This window comes from Rattus norvegicus, chromosome 11 (assembly GCF_021556685.1).
Source record: "Rattus norvegicus strain SHRSP/BbbUtx chromosome 11, alternate assembly SHRSP_T2T, whole genome shotgun sequence".
Lineage (NCBI taxonomy): Eukaryota > Metazoa > Chordata > Mammalia > Rodentia > Muridae > Rattus > Rattus norvegicus.
Window position 1 is genome coordinate 49,283,467 of NC_141544.1, and position 16,808 is coordinate 49,300,274.

The 16,808-nt window shown below is 46.8% G+C and overlaps 1 protein-coding gene across 9 annotated transcripts in view; it reads left to right on the forward strand.

Annotated features, from left to right (window-relative positions):
- The first annotated feature begins 650 nt into the window (after positions 1 to 650).
- Positions 651 to 16,808, forward strand: part of Igsf5 (immunoglobulin superfamily, member 5) — a 41,809-nt gene continuing 25,651 nt past the window's right edge. For 2 of the 9 annotated variants that reach the window (NM_001437773.1, XM_087576306.1), the window contains 4 exon segments: positions 651 to 734; positions 2,937 to 3,014; positions 8,030 to 8,347; positions 12,968 to 13,267. In NM_001437773.1, the coding sequence (NP_001424702.1) occupies positions 2,957 to 3,014; positions 8,030 to 8,347; positions 12,968 to 13,267 (676 nt within the window). In that variant the 5' untranslated portion in view covers positions 651 to 734; positions 2,937 to 2,956. 9 annotated transcript variants of the gene reach the window in all.

Consider the following 16,808-nt stretch of genomic DNA (forward strand, 5'->3'; position numbering starts at 1 on the left):
TTCTTAGGTCTTAGTTTGGTGGGAGCAATGGTCAGCTAAGTTAATAATACAACGGTTTTAATCGATAAGCCAAGAGGATGTTACAGACACAGAGATGGGTGATAAACGGCTATGAAGGTGGCTAAAGGTAGCCCAAGATAAGTTTGTGCTTGATCTACAACATTCCAACTCCCCACATCAGGGATCTCTACTCTGCCAATCAATCTGCAGTTTCCAGACTTTCTCTAGGAACTTCAGCTCACGCTCCTACAGGCTGTCAAAGGGCTGTCCTGTTTGCTTGTGAGGGAACCGGTTTCACCAGGACTAGAGGCTAGAGGCAGGTGGATGGCCAGGCCAAGGTATTTTGGCACAGTCTTTGGGGCTGACTGAGCCTCTCAGACTTCATGCGAAGGACGATTGAACCAGGATATGGGCAAACTTGACCCCAAAGGACTGGAAAAAGCTCCGAGGAGGAAGAGTGGAGGCCCCGCCTCTGTTTCTTAGCCTGGCCTGGACTTCCTGTATTTGGCCTGGCTAATGGTTAAGAAGGAAAGTTGCTGCAGCTAGGGGCGCTTACACCTGTCTGTTCCTCCAGGTTTATAGCCTGGGCACTGACTGGATAGGGCCACTTGGCAAGGGACTTCCTGTTACCGGGTGGGGAGTGTCCTATCAGAAGTGTTCCTGTGTTTCTATAGAGAGCAGCAAGAAGCCAGGAAGCCCCGTGTGAATGAGATACAGAGATTTACCTGCCTGAGGTAAGGGAGGCAATGCCAGTGTGAGGCTCCCCTGTAAGGGGTGTTCGTTCGGCGGGTTTTTGGGCCTCTCAGGGTGCTTGGTAGGCCATTGGTGGGGCTCCCCATAAAAATACAGTGTTTGCCTTTCAGCTTCCACTGGGTTAAAAATTAAACAGGAAGGGTGCTCTCAGGGTTCAAAATAGTCCCAGTAATTCGTCAGTGAGTGTCCCTCTTGTACAGAGCTGTTCTGGAGATATGCTAGGGCTCTGCCGGGATTCAGAGGAGGGTCTCAGGGTCCGGAAGCTAGGAAAGCTGTCTTCATTTCTTAGACAAACTTGTAAATGCCCTCTCCCTTGAAGAGAAACTTCATGGGGACCAGGGTGTTCCGTTGCCACTGGGGATTCTGAGAGGGCAGATTACAAGAGGTCTGTCCAAGTGAGGAGGCAGGTCCTGGTCAGTGAGGAGTCAGGATTCTAGTGAGAGAGAAGACCCCAGTGAAGACGGGCACCATGGCGGCGAGGAAACAGTTCTGAAGGCAGGTGCACGGATTCCAAGGTGTAGCAGAAGTGCTGGGATTGAAGGAAGCCCCCGGCTCAGAGGTACTCCAGCCAAGCCTACTGGTCCCTGCTCTGACCCTTTGGAAGTTTCCGTACAAAGTATTTTCAGCAACTCAGAAAGGAGGAGTGAGTTATGAGACAGCAGATTCATGGTCTCTCTGTCAAGTTACTGGGGAGACATGTCAGGTTTTCTGTCAGGTTTTCTGAGTGTGTTTTTCGCCCCCCTCTTGTCAGGCCAGTGAGGAGTGGGTAGGAGGTTAGCAAAACTTAATAAGACTTATATTTTTGGAAAGATGGCAGTTTCTCAACTAAAAGTAGGTTATTCAAAGCTTTCCTCAGCAAAATCAGTGAGAAGTCGAGTCTCAGGTTTGGATCAACCCCCTACAGAGGTATTGTTACCTAAGGATTTCTGACCTAGGTTCCTATTAAAGTCACATGTGTGACTGTTGGCTACACTGTAACTGTCCCCCTTTTTTTGACATTGTCAATCGCTCCTCACACTCTCAAATGCTGTATCCACATATATCACTTTCTGTTGCAGTGCTCACACTGCTGGCTCCTGGATTCTGCATCAGGCCTGGGACAACTGTGGGACTGCTGGGATAGCTGGTCTGAGACAGAGTGATGTCAGGCAGAAAGCTCCCGAGGGGATTTCTTCCTGAGTTAAAGAATGTGCCCTTAATGCTGTAGATGTTCCAGATCATCTATCGGTGTTTGAGGTGTTTCCTCATGACCTGTGCCCTTGTGACCTTTGCCCGTCCCTCACTGTAGTTTCGATAATGGTGAGTGGCTGTTAGTAAAATAGGCATCATTCAGGCTGGGAATAGTAGTAGCACACACCTGTAATCTCAGTACTTGGGAGATGTAGGCAGGATGAGGAACTGCCCTGACCCATGGTGTCCTTGGGTCTAGCCTGGGCTACAAAGATCTTATTTTTTTTTTAACTGAAACAAAATAAGCAAAACGAAACCAATAACAAATTGAGTGCAACTTTCACAACTGGGCAGCTCAATTTCCTCTCCTTTCCAGCTGACCCGGGCATTCCAGGTGACTGATGGAGCAATTTTCTTGCAAACCCGTGTTAATTGAGCTTGAAAATTAGCAAATGATTTATCTGCCACTTTGTGAGACTGGATCTGGGCTCAGGGTTCAGTCTCAGAAGGCTGCAACTTCAGCTGCGTCTTGACTGCCAGGAGACCCCATGGGGGCTGCACTCTCCAGCTCTGTTGAGTGCTTCAGGCCCACAGTGGGACAGTACCCTCAAGTAGGGATGTGGATAGTTAGTGTTCAAGGTGCATGGTAAGGTTTGGAAGACATCAGAGAGATGAGGGGTGAAGACCCACTCTCTTTCCTTCTCCTGAGCTGGGGTACCTGGGAATAAGTGTAGGTATAAAGGTGAGTCCTAGGCTTGAGCACCACTAGGCTCAAGATCAGGTTATATCCTTCAGGGATTGTCTGAGGTGAGCTGGCCCAGAGTTCCTGGAGGTCTACATAAACACAGCATCATGCACAGTTTTCCACCCAGTGTTTCTGTGATGGGACCCAAAATGCAAACTCTGAGAGAGCACTGCTCTGCCTAGGACGCAATGCCCCAGAAGTATCCAGAGTGTCTGAGCTGCAGCGTAGATCCCCTTGGTTCTAAACATCACCTGCTCCCTTCTTGTAGGTAAGGAAGATCATGCTGAGATGGAGGGCAGCTGGAGAGATGTCCTGGCTGTGCTGGTCATCCTGGCTCAGTTGACAGGTAAGTATAGTAGGTGTGTAGGCTGTTTACAAACTTCAAAAGCAAGGTAGAAGACAGGATGAGCAGATGGTGCAGCAGGACAGGCTAAAGGTGGGCCTCCTCAGGCACTTCCTCCAGGTGGTCTTCCTCAGGTACTTCCTCCATGTGGTCCTCCTCAGGCATTCCCTCCAGTAATCCTCCTCAGGCACTCCCTTCAGGTGGTCTTCCTCAGGCACTCCCTTCAGGTGGTCCTCCTCAGGCATTCCCTCCAGTAATCCTCCTCAGGCACTCCCTTCAGGTGGTCTTCCTCAGGTACCCCCTCCAGGTGGTCCTCCTCAGGCACTTCTTCCAGGTGGTCCTCCTCAGGCACTCCCTTCAGGTGGTCCTCCTCAGGCACTCCCTTCAGGTGGTCCTCCTCAGGCACTCCCTTCAGGTGGTCCTCCTCAGGCATTTCTTCCAGGTGGTCCTCCTCAGGCACTCCCTTCAGGTGGTCCTCCTCAGGCACTCCCTTCAGGTGGTCCTCCTCAGGCATTTCTTCCAGGTGGTCCTCCTCAGGCATTTCTTCCAGGTGGTCCTCCTCAGGCATTTCTTCCAGGTGGTCCTCCTCAGGCACTCCCTTCAGGTGGTCCTCCTCAGTCACTTCCTCCAGGTGGTCCTCCTCAGGCACTTCCTCCAGGTGGTTCTCCTCAGGCATTTCCTCCAGGTGGTCCTCCTCAGTCACTTCCTCCAGGTGGTCCTCCTCAGTCACTTCCTCCAGGTGGTTCTCCTCAGGCATTTCCTCCAGGTGGTCCTCCTCAGTCACTTCCTCCAGGTGGTCCTCCTCAGTCACTTCCTCCAGGTGGTCCTCCTCAGATACTCCCTCCAGGTGGTCCTTCTCAGGCACTCTTTATAGATGCTCCTCCTCAGGCACTCCTTCTAGGTGCTCCTCTTCAGTTACCCTCTATAGGCGACATTCTCAGGTACTTCCCTGCATCTCTGTTTCATGGCCACCTCCTCAGGAGCTCCCATTCCTGCCATTGTAACTCTGCCCTTAGGGACCTTCTGCCTCTGACATCCACATGGTCCCCTTAGGGTTTTCTCTAGGTCCCTGAGGTTGTCATGTGAATTGTTTCAGTTTTTGAGATATCTTTCCCACTTGCTTCCCACCTCTTCAATTTCTGTATCTCTCAAGAAAAAGCTGGCTCAGGTGTCTCCTCTGTCTGGAAGCCTTCTTGACTCTTGTGATTTCTAGGGTGGGATCCCCAAGCCTCCCTAAGAGTTTGGCAAATCTTTGAGCCTCACCATAGCTTATCACCAAGAGTCCTTCAGGGAGTTGCATCAGCTTGGGTGGACTCCTGCGGTTCCAAGCAGGATGGGCTGAGCTGACTCTGGAGGTCTCAACATCCCTGGAGCCTGTACTCAGCTTGGATTAATTAGGTCCTGACTCCTTGATCACTGCCTCTGGATTCTCATTCTCTGTGTCTCCTATGATGACAACAGGAAGACATGCTGTAACAGAAGGTCAGAACTGATGCACAGACGTTTGCAGGTCAAGGTACCCTGGACAACTTATCACAAGCTGAATCGTCCTTGTGATCAACCTGGAGACAAGACAACCCAGAGAATAGCTCCATCTGTCTCTCTCCTCCCCAAAGGCCACCGTTCTACAAGCTGCATGGGCGGCCATGCTTGTTTGTGCTTCAGGAGCTTGTGTGCTCCATTCTGGATCAGTGGACACTGGGCTTTAAAGGCCTGGCTGGGACAGTGTTAACTGAAGTAAAACAGAGTGAAACTCCGTAGGGGAGAGCGGTGTCAGGTGGGCAGGTTGGTGAAATTCCACCTCTGGGTATATTTACCTGTGAAGCCAAGGCGCTCCTGGGTGAGGATTGCAGAGGCAAAGGTATGAGGAGCCTTCTAACAGCAGACAGTGAGAAGCATCCTGGAGGGATCCACTGGACATTTCCCCGTAGAGTGGAGAGGAAAACCAGGCCTGGGAACAGTTTAGAGACTGAGGTGGAGGCTAACAGGCCACCTTAACCATGCTTTAGGGACACTTGGAGGTGACAAAAGTCTTCCAGAGACTGGAGAGAATTGGATCAACTCTGGGCTTAGTTTTTCAGAAAAAAATTATATATATTTATAATATATAATATATACATATATTATATATAGTCTCTGAGCCTTAGCAGAGCCTTGTCACCAGGAGTCCTTCAGGGCATCAGCTGGGGTGAACTCCCCTGGATCCAAGTAGGATGGGCTGAGCTGACTCTGGAGGTCTCAAAATCCCTGCAGGCTGTGCTCTCAGCTTTGGATGCCAAATAAGAAATATAGATTTCATATATATATATATATATATATATATATATATATATATATGCATATATATATAGTATACCATGACTTTCTGACTACATATCAGAAAAATATATAATCAGAAATATTTATTTATGTATTTATGTATTTATGGATATTGAGCCTTAAGTACTGGCTTGAGTCAAGATGGATCTGGTTTGAGGTTTAAGATGGCTGCATCAGGAGGGCCAAGTATTATGGACTGGTTTTACAGTCCCCAGAGAGAATTTATAATGGGCACTGGACCCCTTCCATGTTTCATCTAGGAAAGTCTTATGGCTACTTGAGTCTCTTCATCTGTAGACTTAGCTCTGTAGCCCAAGCAAGTGTCCACATACCCACAGGGCCCTTCCAAGACTCTCCCTCCCCTCCTCGCACCCTTCCTTTGCCATCTTCTCTCCTCCCCCCCTTTCTCCTCCCTACATTGCCCATCGTATCGTGGCTTACGTAGATCTTGGTTACCTCTTTTATTTTCTCATTTACTGAAACCATTATGGACCACGTAGTTGAGGCACAAGCACCAGAGCTTAGAGTCTAGTTGGGCAAACAGGCATCGAGGACAACAACAACAACAACAACAACAACAACATCAACAACTCACTGTTGTGACATCTTTGAAGATTGTCTTTGGAGTGAAATGAGGTGGACACACTCACACTACGCTCCATACAGGCTCTGTGGCTCTCACCCACACCATTACTTCAGCCTTGCAGGCTCTCTGTAGTTGGCACTGATTCTATACTGAGGGCAGTGTGTATTTCCTCTTTCCTGTGGCGTGTAAGTGAGTCTGTTTTCCTCAGGGTGACTCTGGGTTCGTGGCTTGAGTTGAGATAGTGCCTGTAGTTTCCTTGGCATCTGACCTGATTAATTTTTGTTCACTCGACACTGGCTAGAGTCATCTTGGAGGAGGGAATCGCAACTGAGAATATGCCTCCAATCGATTGGCCCATGGGCAAGTCTGTAGGGCATTTTCTTGATTAATGATTAACATGAGAAGACCCAGTTTGCTGCAGTTAGCTCAGCCTCTGAGCAGGTGGTCCTACTTGGTATAACAAAGCTGGATGAGCAAGCCATGGTGAGCAAGCCAGTCAAGTGTCCTTCCATGGCCGCTCCAACAGTCCTTGCCTCCAGGTTCCTGCCCTGGCTTCCTTTAATAAACTATGACCTGGGATATGTAAGTTCAATTAAACCCTTCCCTCTCCAAGTTGCTTTAGTCGGTGTTTTTATCAGGGCCATAGAAAGCAAAGACAGTCATTTCTAGTTTTGTTTGTTTTCCTTTCTTTCTTGAGACCTTTTGTTTGTTTGTTTGTTTGTTTGTTTGTTTGTTTTTAGCTGAAGATCAAGATAGCTATGGATCAATGAGACTTGGCCCAGTGGCTACAGAGAAGATCCACACTGCGATGGGTGTTAGGAACCCGTTTTCATTCTTCTTTCTGTCATTCCCTGGGTGGTGTGCACTCAACCACTGAATTAGTTGAGGGGACTTTTTCTAGCTCTGCTTCTTATAAGTCAGTTGGGTCTCCTGACTTTGTCTTCCCAGCACCCCTCTCTCTGCTGGTCCTGGTGTGTATAACCTATTGTAGACAAGGAAACTGCCCTGCAGTGCATTCTGGGGGATCATGAGGTACTAATGTTTGGCTGTAGGTCAGTGTCTGGTTCTTGCCCTGGGATGTTCATGGCTCAACTAAGTTTCCTTCAAGGACCACCTCACATTTGTCCTTCCTGGTGAGAAAAGGAGAGCTGGTGCTATTTGGTGCTCCCCAGAATACACAGAGGGCTAGCGTATTGACCCATAGGAGTCATATAAACACTAAAGGGTAAACAGGAGTATCCTGACTGATGGGTTAGTCAGTCAGGTAGTGAGTCACAGTGCAATTGAAGTGAGCCTCTGGGCTCTTTAGAATTGTTACATTCTGAGGGCCTTCTAAGATCTGATAACTGGATCCAGAAGAAACCAGGGCATATGTTGTTTCAATGGGTCTTCTAAGTGACAAGAGTTGGGAAAGAGTCTGTATTCAGGTGGCAAGACCTGAATTGTGCCCCAGTTCTGATGTGGCTGTAAGTCCTGTGTGTCCTGTGAACAGGTCTGGTTGCCTTTGGAGGCCAAGAAGGAGAGTCTAGTTCTTTACCTCAGTTTGCTGGTTGTAGCAATCCTTGGCATTTCTTTTTTTTTTTTTTTTTCGGAGTTGGGGACCGAACCCAGGGCTTTGTGCTTGCTAGGAAAGCGCTCTACCACTGAGCTAAATCCCCAACCCAGCATTTCTTGCTCTATGTGTGGGTGTAACACTTCAGTCTCAGACTCCGTCTCCACACAGAGCTCTTTTCTTGGCATTTCTGTATCTCAGACCCCTCTGCCTTTGTCTTATAAAGATGTCTGGGATTGAACTTGAGGTCCACCCTACATCTAGAATGATTTCATACTAGGATTCGTGACAGAGTTTATCCTCAAAAACTCTACTCTGTTTCTTCGGTGAGCTTCTAGAGAATGGTGTTCAAGTTGGTGCTGCACATCTAGAGGAAAGTGGGAGGAGGCTTGCATTGGCCACATGTCTACCAGAAGTCCCTGGCCTTAGGAGGAATAAGGCAGAGGGGCTGAGCCTTTCAGACGGTCACTCAGAGCATGGTAGGTAGCAGAGGGTTAAATGACATCGTTGAGTTATGTCAGCTAATTCATTTACTGCCCAGAAAAACTGATTGTCTTCTAGTTTCCGGATCCAGTTATCAGATCATAGAAGGTCCTCGGAATGTAACAGCCCTAAAGGGCTCGGAGGCTCGCTTCAACTGCACTGTGACTCATGGCTGGAAGCTTATCATGTGGGCTCTCAACGGTATCGTGGAGCTGAGTCTCACCTCCCAGAAACCCATCATCACCAGCAACCGCTTCACCTCTGCCAGCTACAACAGTACTGACAGCTTCATCTCTGAGATGATCATCCACAATGTACAGCTCAACGACTCGGGGCCCGTGCAATGTAGCCTGCAGAACAGCAATGTGTTTGGATTCGCCTTTCTCTCGGTGCAAGGTGAGTCAGCTGGAGGGCTGCAAGGGCCTTCCGAGGCTCACAGCTGCGCAGTGATACTTGGGGCCCACCTTTAGGTTTGGTAGTGCTTATTGTAATTCCCAACTCATGACTGCTTTGCGTGTGTGATTCGTTCCCGTGCTACCAACTGGGTTCCTTCTCTCTCCATTTGTGGACAAGGAAGGTTAGCCCCGCAGTGCATTCTGGGAGATCATGAGGTGCTGATGGTTGGCTGCAGGTCACTGTATGGCTCTCACCCAGGGAGGTTCTCCATCCCTGCATCCTTCTCTCTCACATAGTCTAGATTCCATTATTCTGAGTATTCTGAGCTAATGCTGGCTTTGTTTATGTCTCCCTCCCTCCTTACTTCCCATCCTTTCTTCTGTCCTTCCTCTCTCCCTCCCTCCTTCCCTCTCTCCCTCCTTTCCGGTTCGACTCCTTGTTTAGCCCTTTCCTTTCCTCCCTTCTCCCCTTCGAGACAGGCTGCTCACTTCCCCATCTGATCTGTTCTGGCGTCCAATTGCCCTCCTGGAGTTTTTCCATGTAGTTGCACAGCCCCTCCCCCGACAGTTGGTGGTCCCAGCCCCTTCTCTGGGTTTTTTGTGCTTCCGACTTATGCTTCGGTGTGGAAGCGTGCTTTAATTATCTCCTCTCTTTGAAATCCTCTGGTCTGATTTTTGTCCCAGTGACCATAACATATTCAGAGGTTTGTGTTCTACAGATGTATCTGAGTGAGAAGGATAGACCACTAGGCTATACTACCACAACTTATTCTCATTTGTAAAAATAACTCGATCTTTAGAAGAGCATCAAACTATGATAAAGGTAAAAGGATGCGTTTCACGAGGCTTTAGGTAGCTGCACACAAATCAAGACCTCTTGACACTTTTCGACAGTGGATTGATAGGCCATCGACAGAGGCTGTGACTAGTGGATGCTAACCCAGGTCCCTGTGGTCTCTATCCAGGGACTCTGTCCCCAGCTCTGCAGAATTTTGATTTCTATGACAGCAAATCTCATGAGAACATGCTATGTCTTAAGATTGTTTTTTATATCCACTTATTCCTTCGCTCCGGGGAAATCCCAGATTTTGTCAAATCAAATGTAATAATGTTTGATAGAAAAGCATGTTTATCATTTGTATATGCATTTAAAATGTTTTTTTTTACTTTAGAAATTGAATTAAGTTGGTGGTTCTTCTTTATTTTGGGATATCTTTTTTTTTTTTGCAGTTTAATTAATTAACCATTTTCTAGGTTGTGATTTTCATGAAATCTTAGCCTAGCCTGCTTGCATCAGGTTCTCTGATAATAATTCATTTATAATGGAAAGAACTCAGGAGACAGAATCAAAGGCATGAGTTCTGGTTTTCCTTTATCAGTGGTCAACCATCGAGATCCTCGAGTTGGCTCCCCTCCCCTCTGTAATGTGGGGATGAGGCTCATCTCTCAGTGCACACCTTTGCTGTGAGGATCAGGCGATGAGACCACGGAAGGCTCCAAAGCATGGTCCCGTTTAGCTTGCTTTAGATCCAGCTGGGCACTCAGAGCAGTGCAGTGGTTAGAAATACAGGCTTGGGAACCTGGATGCCTGAGTTCCCGTTCTGTCTTTGTTGCTTAGAACTGCATGGTCTTGAACAAAGCACACAGTGACTTTGGGCTCAGGATCTCTTATCACAGGGCTGTTGTAGCATAGGGTGGGAGTCAATAGAAATCCTGGCCTGGATCACAGAAATTACCATATAAACTTTAAAAAAAATTCATGAAAAAAGCATATTATTTTAGGTACTAACGACCCATAGATCACCAGAAGAGGGCTGGCTCCATTGGTAAAGTGCTTGTTATGCAGGCATAAGAGCCCTCGTGGGAAGTCTGGGTGTGGTAGTGCATGCTGCAGTCCCTGTTGCTGGACACAGGACCCTTGGGGCTTGCTGGACAGACAGACTAACCAAATTGGTGAGTTCAATGCTCAGTGGGAGATTCTGTCTCAAGAAATAGGATGGAAAATGATTAAGGAAGACACCTAATGTTGACCTCTGGCTACACACACACACACACACACACACACACACACACACACACCCCACACCCCCTCACACCCCCCACACCACATCACACACACACACACATCCCACACACCACTTCACACACACACACACACACCACACAGAACTTATACATACAAAAACATACACAGAAACATACATGTGCACATACGCTTACAAACACACTTGCACACACATACACCCATGTGCATGTGAGCACATGCACACAGATGTATGTACACCATTTATATACACATTTGCAAACACACTCGTACACACATACACACATACATGCACACTTACAAACACACAGTCACACAGCAACAGACACAGACACACACAGACACACACACGAGTATCTGGAAGCCTTCATTATCCTGTATCCATCAAAGGAGGAGTTGGCAAAATAATGAACAGGTAAAACCCAAGCCTTTCAGATTTAAGCCAACCCCTTCTCTCATTCACTCATTTACAGGGGTGCTTAGGGTTTGCACAGACATCTTACTTATTCTAATTAGCATCTAGGAAGTGTAACATTTCAGAGTGAAGAGGTATGGTAGGTGTACCCACACTGGTCCTCCTCCACTCCAGGGTGTGACTTCTTATAATGATCTAAGACTTGCAAAGTGACTCTTGTTGAGTTCCAGCTTCCTGAGTACACAGGGGGGCAGTGTGCACATTGGAGAGGTCTCCTTCATAGGTCAGCATTGTCCACATGACTGAGCATAATGATAACACACACACATACCACACACACACACACACCACACCACACACACCACACACATACCACACACACACACACACCACGCACACACACCCTACACCACATCACACACACACCACACAATACCACACACACACACACACACCACACCACACACACCACACACACATACACACCACACACACCACACACACAGATACACATACCATATCCCCCACACACCACACACACACACACACACACACACACCACACCACACACACACACCACATCACACACACCCACCACCACCACCACCACCACCACCACCACCACCGGCACTACCATACATACCACATACACACATGGGCAAAAATCCAGACAACTACCATGGTGTAGAAGGAGAGAGAGAAGAAAAGTCTTCACAGTGGTTTCAGGTTTCAAGGTAATCTCCTGAGCTCACCTCCAAAGGGAACATTCCTTTTTTCATTTTTTTGGCATGGCATCAAAGAATACCCATGGTTACTTAAAAAGGCCATTGAACACACTCTGTCCTTTCAGTGGTGCTTCTGTGGGAAGTCAGAATTTTCCCCTGCTTTCCTCAAACAAAGCAACCTTGTAGCAGATGAATGAAGCAGCTTGAAAAATCTAGCTGAACATGAGAGATTTGCATAGATAAACATTGCTGCTTGATTTATTTTTTTATTAGTTTAAAAAAATACAGCTTAGTGGAAAAGTGTTCATTTACATCAACATGTCGTGAGTTATACGATTGTTAGTTTTAAGTAAATATTTCAGAATGATTTATGTAGGTACTGCCAACACAAAGGAAGTTCTTTGGAGTCTCCAGTGGCTTTGTAAAAGGAATTGAAACCAAAGTGTTTGAAGATCATGCATCCTAGTCAAACTACTCCCTTAAGAGATGGGGAGTGCAGAGGTGGGGGGCTCCAAGACCCCCAGATTTCAGGGATTGGGTTGTGCTGCAGAGCCATGAATGAGAGTAGAGTTCCTTCCAACCAAGCAGGAGGGGGATGTGCCATGTAGCATGTTTGAGTTTGAACATTTGAATGCATATGCATGTGACTAAGGCTGTGTCTTTGCTGGGGCCAACCTACAGGTTATTTTGGTCATGTCAGCACACATTAATATCATTTTCAGATGAATTCCTTGCAGTGTGAATGCTGCCAGGGGCAGGGGGTTCTTTAAGAAAATATTGATCTAAGTCAAGAATTCTGAAACTTAATTGGGTTAATTCAGTTAATAATAAGTTCGGTTTTGATGTAATTAACAAGTAGAAACATTTTAAAGGAATATCCAAGGCAGTTAGTTTTTAAACTTTACTGCTGGGTGAGGTGGCACATGTCTGTCTTCCCTGACCTTGGGAGGTGGAGACAAGAGGATCTGCAGCTCAAAGCCAACTCTCAGTAATGTATGAGGGTAGCCTGGGCTACATGAGACTTTGTCTCAAAACACCAAACAAAACAAAACAGTTTATGACCCCAAATTATAAAATGAAGGTGATTAATGTAAACTTAAGGGGAGAGATTTGCTTTTTGTGAGTCTCTTGGAAAAGAATATAGATTTTTTTCTTCTTTGCCTCTGTTTCTGGGACTGGCTAAGAGAATCCTGTATCGAATGCCAGTGACCCTTGGCTTTTATTTCTCCATTGTTATTGGGAGCCACCTCACGTTCTTGTAAGAGCCTAGCAGGTGCATAAAGAAAGATGTGGGAGATAAAACCTGAACTTGGTTTCCTGGGACAGACACAGCTTTCCTGGGGCCTGAGAAGAAAGTCTCAGGAGATGTAATTCGAAGCTGAACTTGGGAAAATCAGATAACTATCATTCTTTAGCTTGTTTCTCTCTTCTCTTTAGTCATGGGGACTCTGAACATTCCTAGCAGCAACCTTATAGTCACTGAGGGTGAGCCCTGTAACGTGACTTGCTATGCCGTGGGCTGGACCCCACTCCCGAATATTTCCTGGGAGCTTGAGGTTCCTGTAAGTCATTCAAGCTACTATTCCTTTCTGGAGCCGGGCAACTCTCTGAGGGTCTTGAGTGTCCTGGATCTCACACCACTGGGCAACGGGACCTTGACTTGTGTGGCAGAGATGAAGGACTTGCAGGCCAGCGAGTCCTTAACTGTCAACCTGACTGTGGTTCAGCCTCCACCGGGTAAGTGAGCCTCGCCATCCTCAAAGCCATGGAGTGACAACTCTGAGTTCATGGGAGGGTCAGCTCTTGGTCAACACGAATTGTCAGCCTGGAAAATCACCTTGCCATTGGGTGGAGACAGCTACGATCGACTCGACAATCTCACATGCTCTTACAATTGCTTCTTCAGAGTTTTTCTTTTTCCTAATTGCAAACTAACCATTGAGAAGCCTCATGCACTACTTAGATAAGAAGGCAGCAGGTTCAGGGGCAAATACTTGACTTAATATTTTTCATAAATAAGACTGGATGTAGCAGATCATGCCAATAATTCTAGCACCTGGGAGCTGAGGCAGTAGGATAGCTGAGAGCTTTGGGCCAACCTGGGCTATGTAGTGAGTTCCAGGGAAACCTGGGCTACAAGTGAGATCCTGTCTCAAAAAAAAAAAAACAAAAAAACAAAAAACCAAAACTTGGCTAACTTGGGTAGGTAGCAAGATTTTAAAGTTTTTGCCTTTCAGAGGAACCTTCTATGACATAGCAGAAACCCTAGCCTTGTGCATTAAAGGGCCCCGTGGAGCTTTCAAGCTCTGAGTTAACATGGGTAGAGGTCCAAGGGTCCAGGAGTTATGAGGTAGGACATAAAGATTACATGACTTTGCATGTGTGTGCACGTGTGTGTGCGCGTGTGTATGCGTGTTTGTGTGTGTGTGTGTGTGTGTGTGCGCGCGCATGTGTGTGTGTGTGTGTAGAAAGGGACAGTGTGGGGGATGAACCTAGGGACCAGGTAAGAGATCTATCACTGACTATAACTCCAGTCACCCCATCCCTGGAGGCTCACAGTGAACCTCTCATTTTACAGAAGAGGAAGGGAATCCAGGTTGGAGTAGAGAAAGTCTTTTCAGCCCCCCTTTCTTCTTTTGATATTTCTTGGCTTGTAGAAGTAGTAGCCCCTGACCCAAACCTTCATTTTCTTTTTTTTTTCTTTTTTTCTTTTTTTCGGAGCTGGGGACCGAACCCAGGGCCTTGCGCTTGCTAGGCAAGTGCTCTACCGCTGAGCTAAATCCCCAACCCCCAAACCTTCATTTTCACATGAATTTCCTGTGCTTGTGTCTGTCCAAATCTGGGTCTGTCTGTTTGTCTCATATAATTCAATTTTAGTCTTTCTATTATACTTATTTTGAGGCTCAGCTTGGTTCAGCGTTTCCTGTCCCCTCAAGTGTCCTTCTGACATTTTCCTATCAGCTTTTGGGATCTCACTCAATCAGATACCCTAGATTTATTTGCATTACCCCTGACCAACCCAGTTCTCCTATCAGCTACTTAGAGATGATGTAGTCTGATCCAGGATTTAAGAGGGAAGATTGAAATTCTGGTGCCAAAAGTCTGTTGACACCAAGTAGACCAGAACTGCCTGTTGAAGATCCCTCGTTTAACAAGAATATGGGGTAACCCAGAGCTTGGTGGGATGGCCCCTTCTAGACATGAATCTTACAGATTATCTCTCTGCCTACCTTTCTTTCTGAAGGGGACAGTAGAAGGCAAGGCTACTTCACCTTCCCTACTTTCCCTACCTTTCTGAGTATTATGATCTCCTCTCTTCCTCTAAGAGGGGCTTTCCATTGGGAAGAAATAGTTATACAACACCCCGTCATACCCAACAGAGAAGTCTTCATTATACAGCATGCACCCTTGTTCCAGTCTGGGCTTCCCCTCGTGTTGGTTCTCCTCCTGTGTAGGTTAGGAAGTGACCGCTGGTAATCTCTGATGTTGCCTGGGTTGAGGAGCAGCAATCTCATTCAGACCTTCATTTCCACTTGGCCTCCCTGATGAAAGGACCCTGGGCATATCATTGACTTCCCAGGCTCAGCTTTCCTGCCCGTGAAATGGGAAGGTAATGAATTAAGCCAGTCCTGGAAGGATTCTGAACACCTCTGCTGTGGCCTAGCCCTTTCCGTAAGCTTTTCATTTAACTGTTTTTTCATGGAATGTGGTACCTCTGACTTTAAGTTTCCAAATAACTTTATTTCTGTTCAAGAGCAGTTAACCTAAAGTCTAAAGCCCCACTTTTTACTTTAGATGGTCAGATTCCACAGTCTCTACAGACCATAGACAGGGTAACACATCCGCTCTCTAGCTCTGTGATGTGGGAGAAACTCTTAACCTCTCTGAGATCCAGCTCTGTCATCCGTGAAACTGAGATAGCTTCAGTGCCAGCCTCTGGAGCTTTTGATCTTGGTGGGAAATGAGTGTATTGAAAAAACTAAGACAATCTCTCAATGTGATCTGTGCCCCAGAGCATGCAGAACAGAAGGGTGAGCTTATGTTGGTGGCTCTGACACCCATGTCCTCTCTGGTTTGTGTAGGCACAGGCTTTGCACATGGTGGGGGCTGATTTTGAGACACTCTTAGAGCTCTGCTATCTCTTTTCAGAACATTTGGGAAAATTATTCTCAGAGATCAGGAAAGGACAGTTCCTCAAAGCACTCAATAAAGTCAGTCATGCGGCATGAAGGAACACGCACCACGGTAGGAAGAGCTTAGAGATCGGAAAAGAACAGTCACTCAGTACTAAGTCAGTCACATGGCACTGCAGAGCATGCGCAGTGAGAAGAACTTAGGGAAAAAGGCTTGAACTTGAAACCTGGCGCTAACCTTCGCTGTTAGCTGTCACTGTGGGCTGCTCAGGTGAAGCATGACTGCCTAAACCAGAGTTCTGTCACTCACCTGAGCCATGCACCCTTTGCCCTGCACACAGCAGGACCACACCTGAAAATATTTTTTATATCAGGTGAGGCATGGGTGGTGCCTCCCTGAAGGGAATTGTTCCACAGAGAGGACCTGCGGCAGAGCAGGGGGCCCGTTGACAGTCTTTGCTTTCTTGTGCTGAACCACGGCAGGGGTTCTTTCCCCCTCCTGACTCATTTATGAGCAGACTGGATCAGAAACATCCCAAGAACCTGTTTTTCTATCTATTATCAATTTCTGACTTAACGATATGACTTATTTGTTTTTCAATCAGCTGTGAATGAACTTGTTCTAAAAATAACTTTCTTCTAAACAAGTCATCCATGATATATATGCCTATATGCATGCATATGACTATCTATCTATCTATCTATCTATCTATCTATCTATCTATCTATCTATCTATCTATCTATGAAAAAACATTATTAAAATAAGACACCTGTAAAGTTCCAGTAGTAGCCTGTGCTGAAGACCCCAAACATGATTGGCTGGATTAAAGGCCATTTGAGCTAAAGTGTCTTCTAAGTATGAAGCTCTGAAGAAGGACTTCCAGGGGAGAATGCTCACCACAAAGAGGAAGTGAACAGGAGCTATGGCTGCTGATACCCATGCTGGTTCTGTGTGGAGCTGTTGAGGGAGGCTGGGTTTGGTGGCTGAATTAAGGAACAGGACCGTGAGTAACATGTCTCCCATGAAGCCCTCATTCCATTTTGGACTTAGTCATCAGCCCCAAAAGGTGCCCTTTCCCCCTATACACATGCACACTCAAGGAGAATGCAGGCTCTCTCTCCTAAGCTGGAGGAGAGTTGTTGG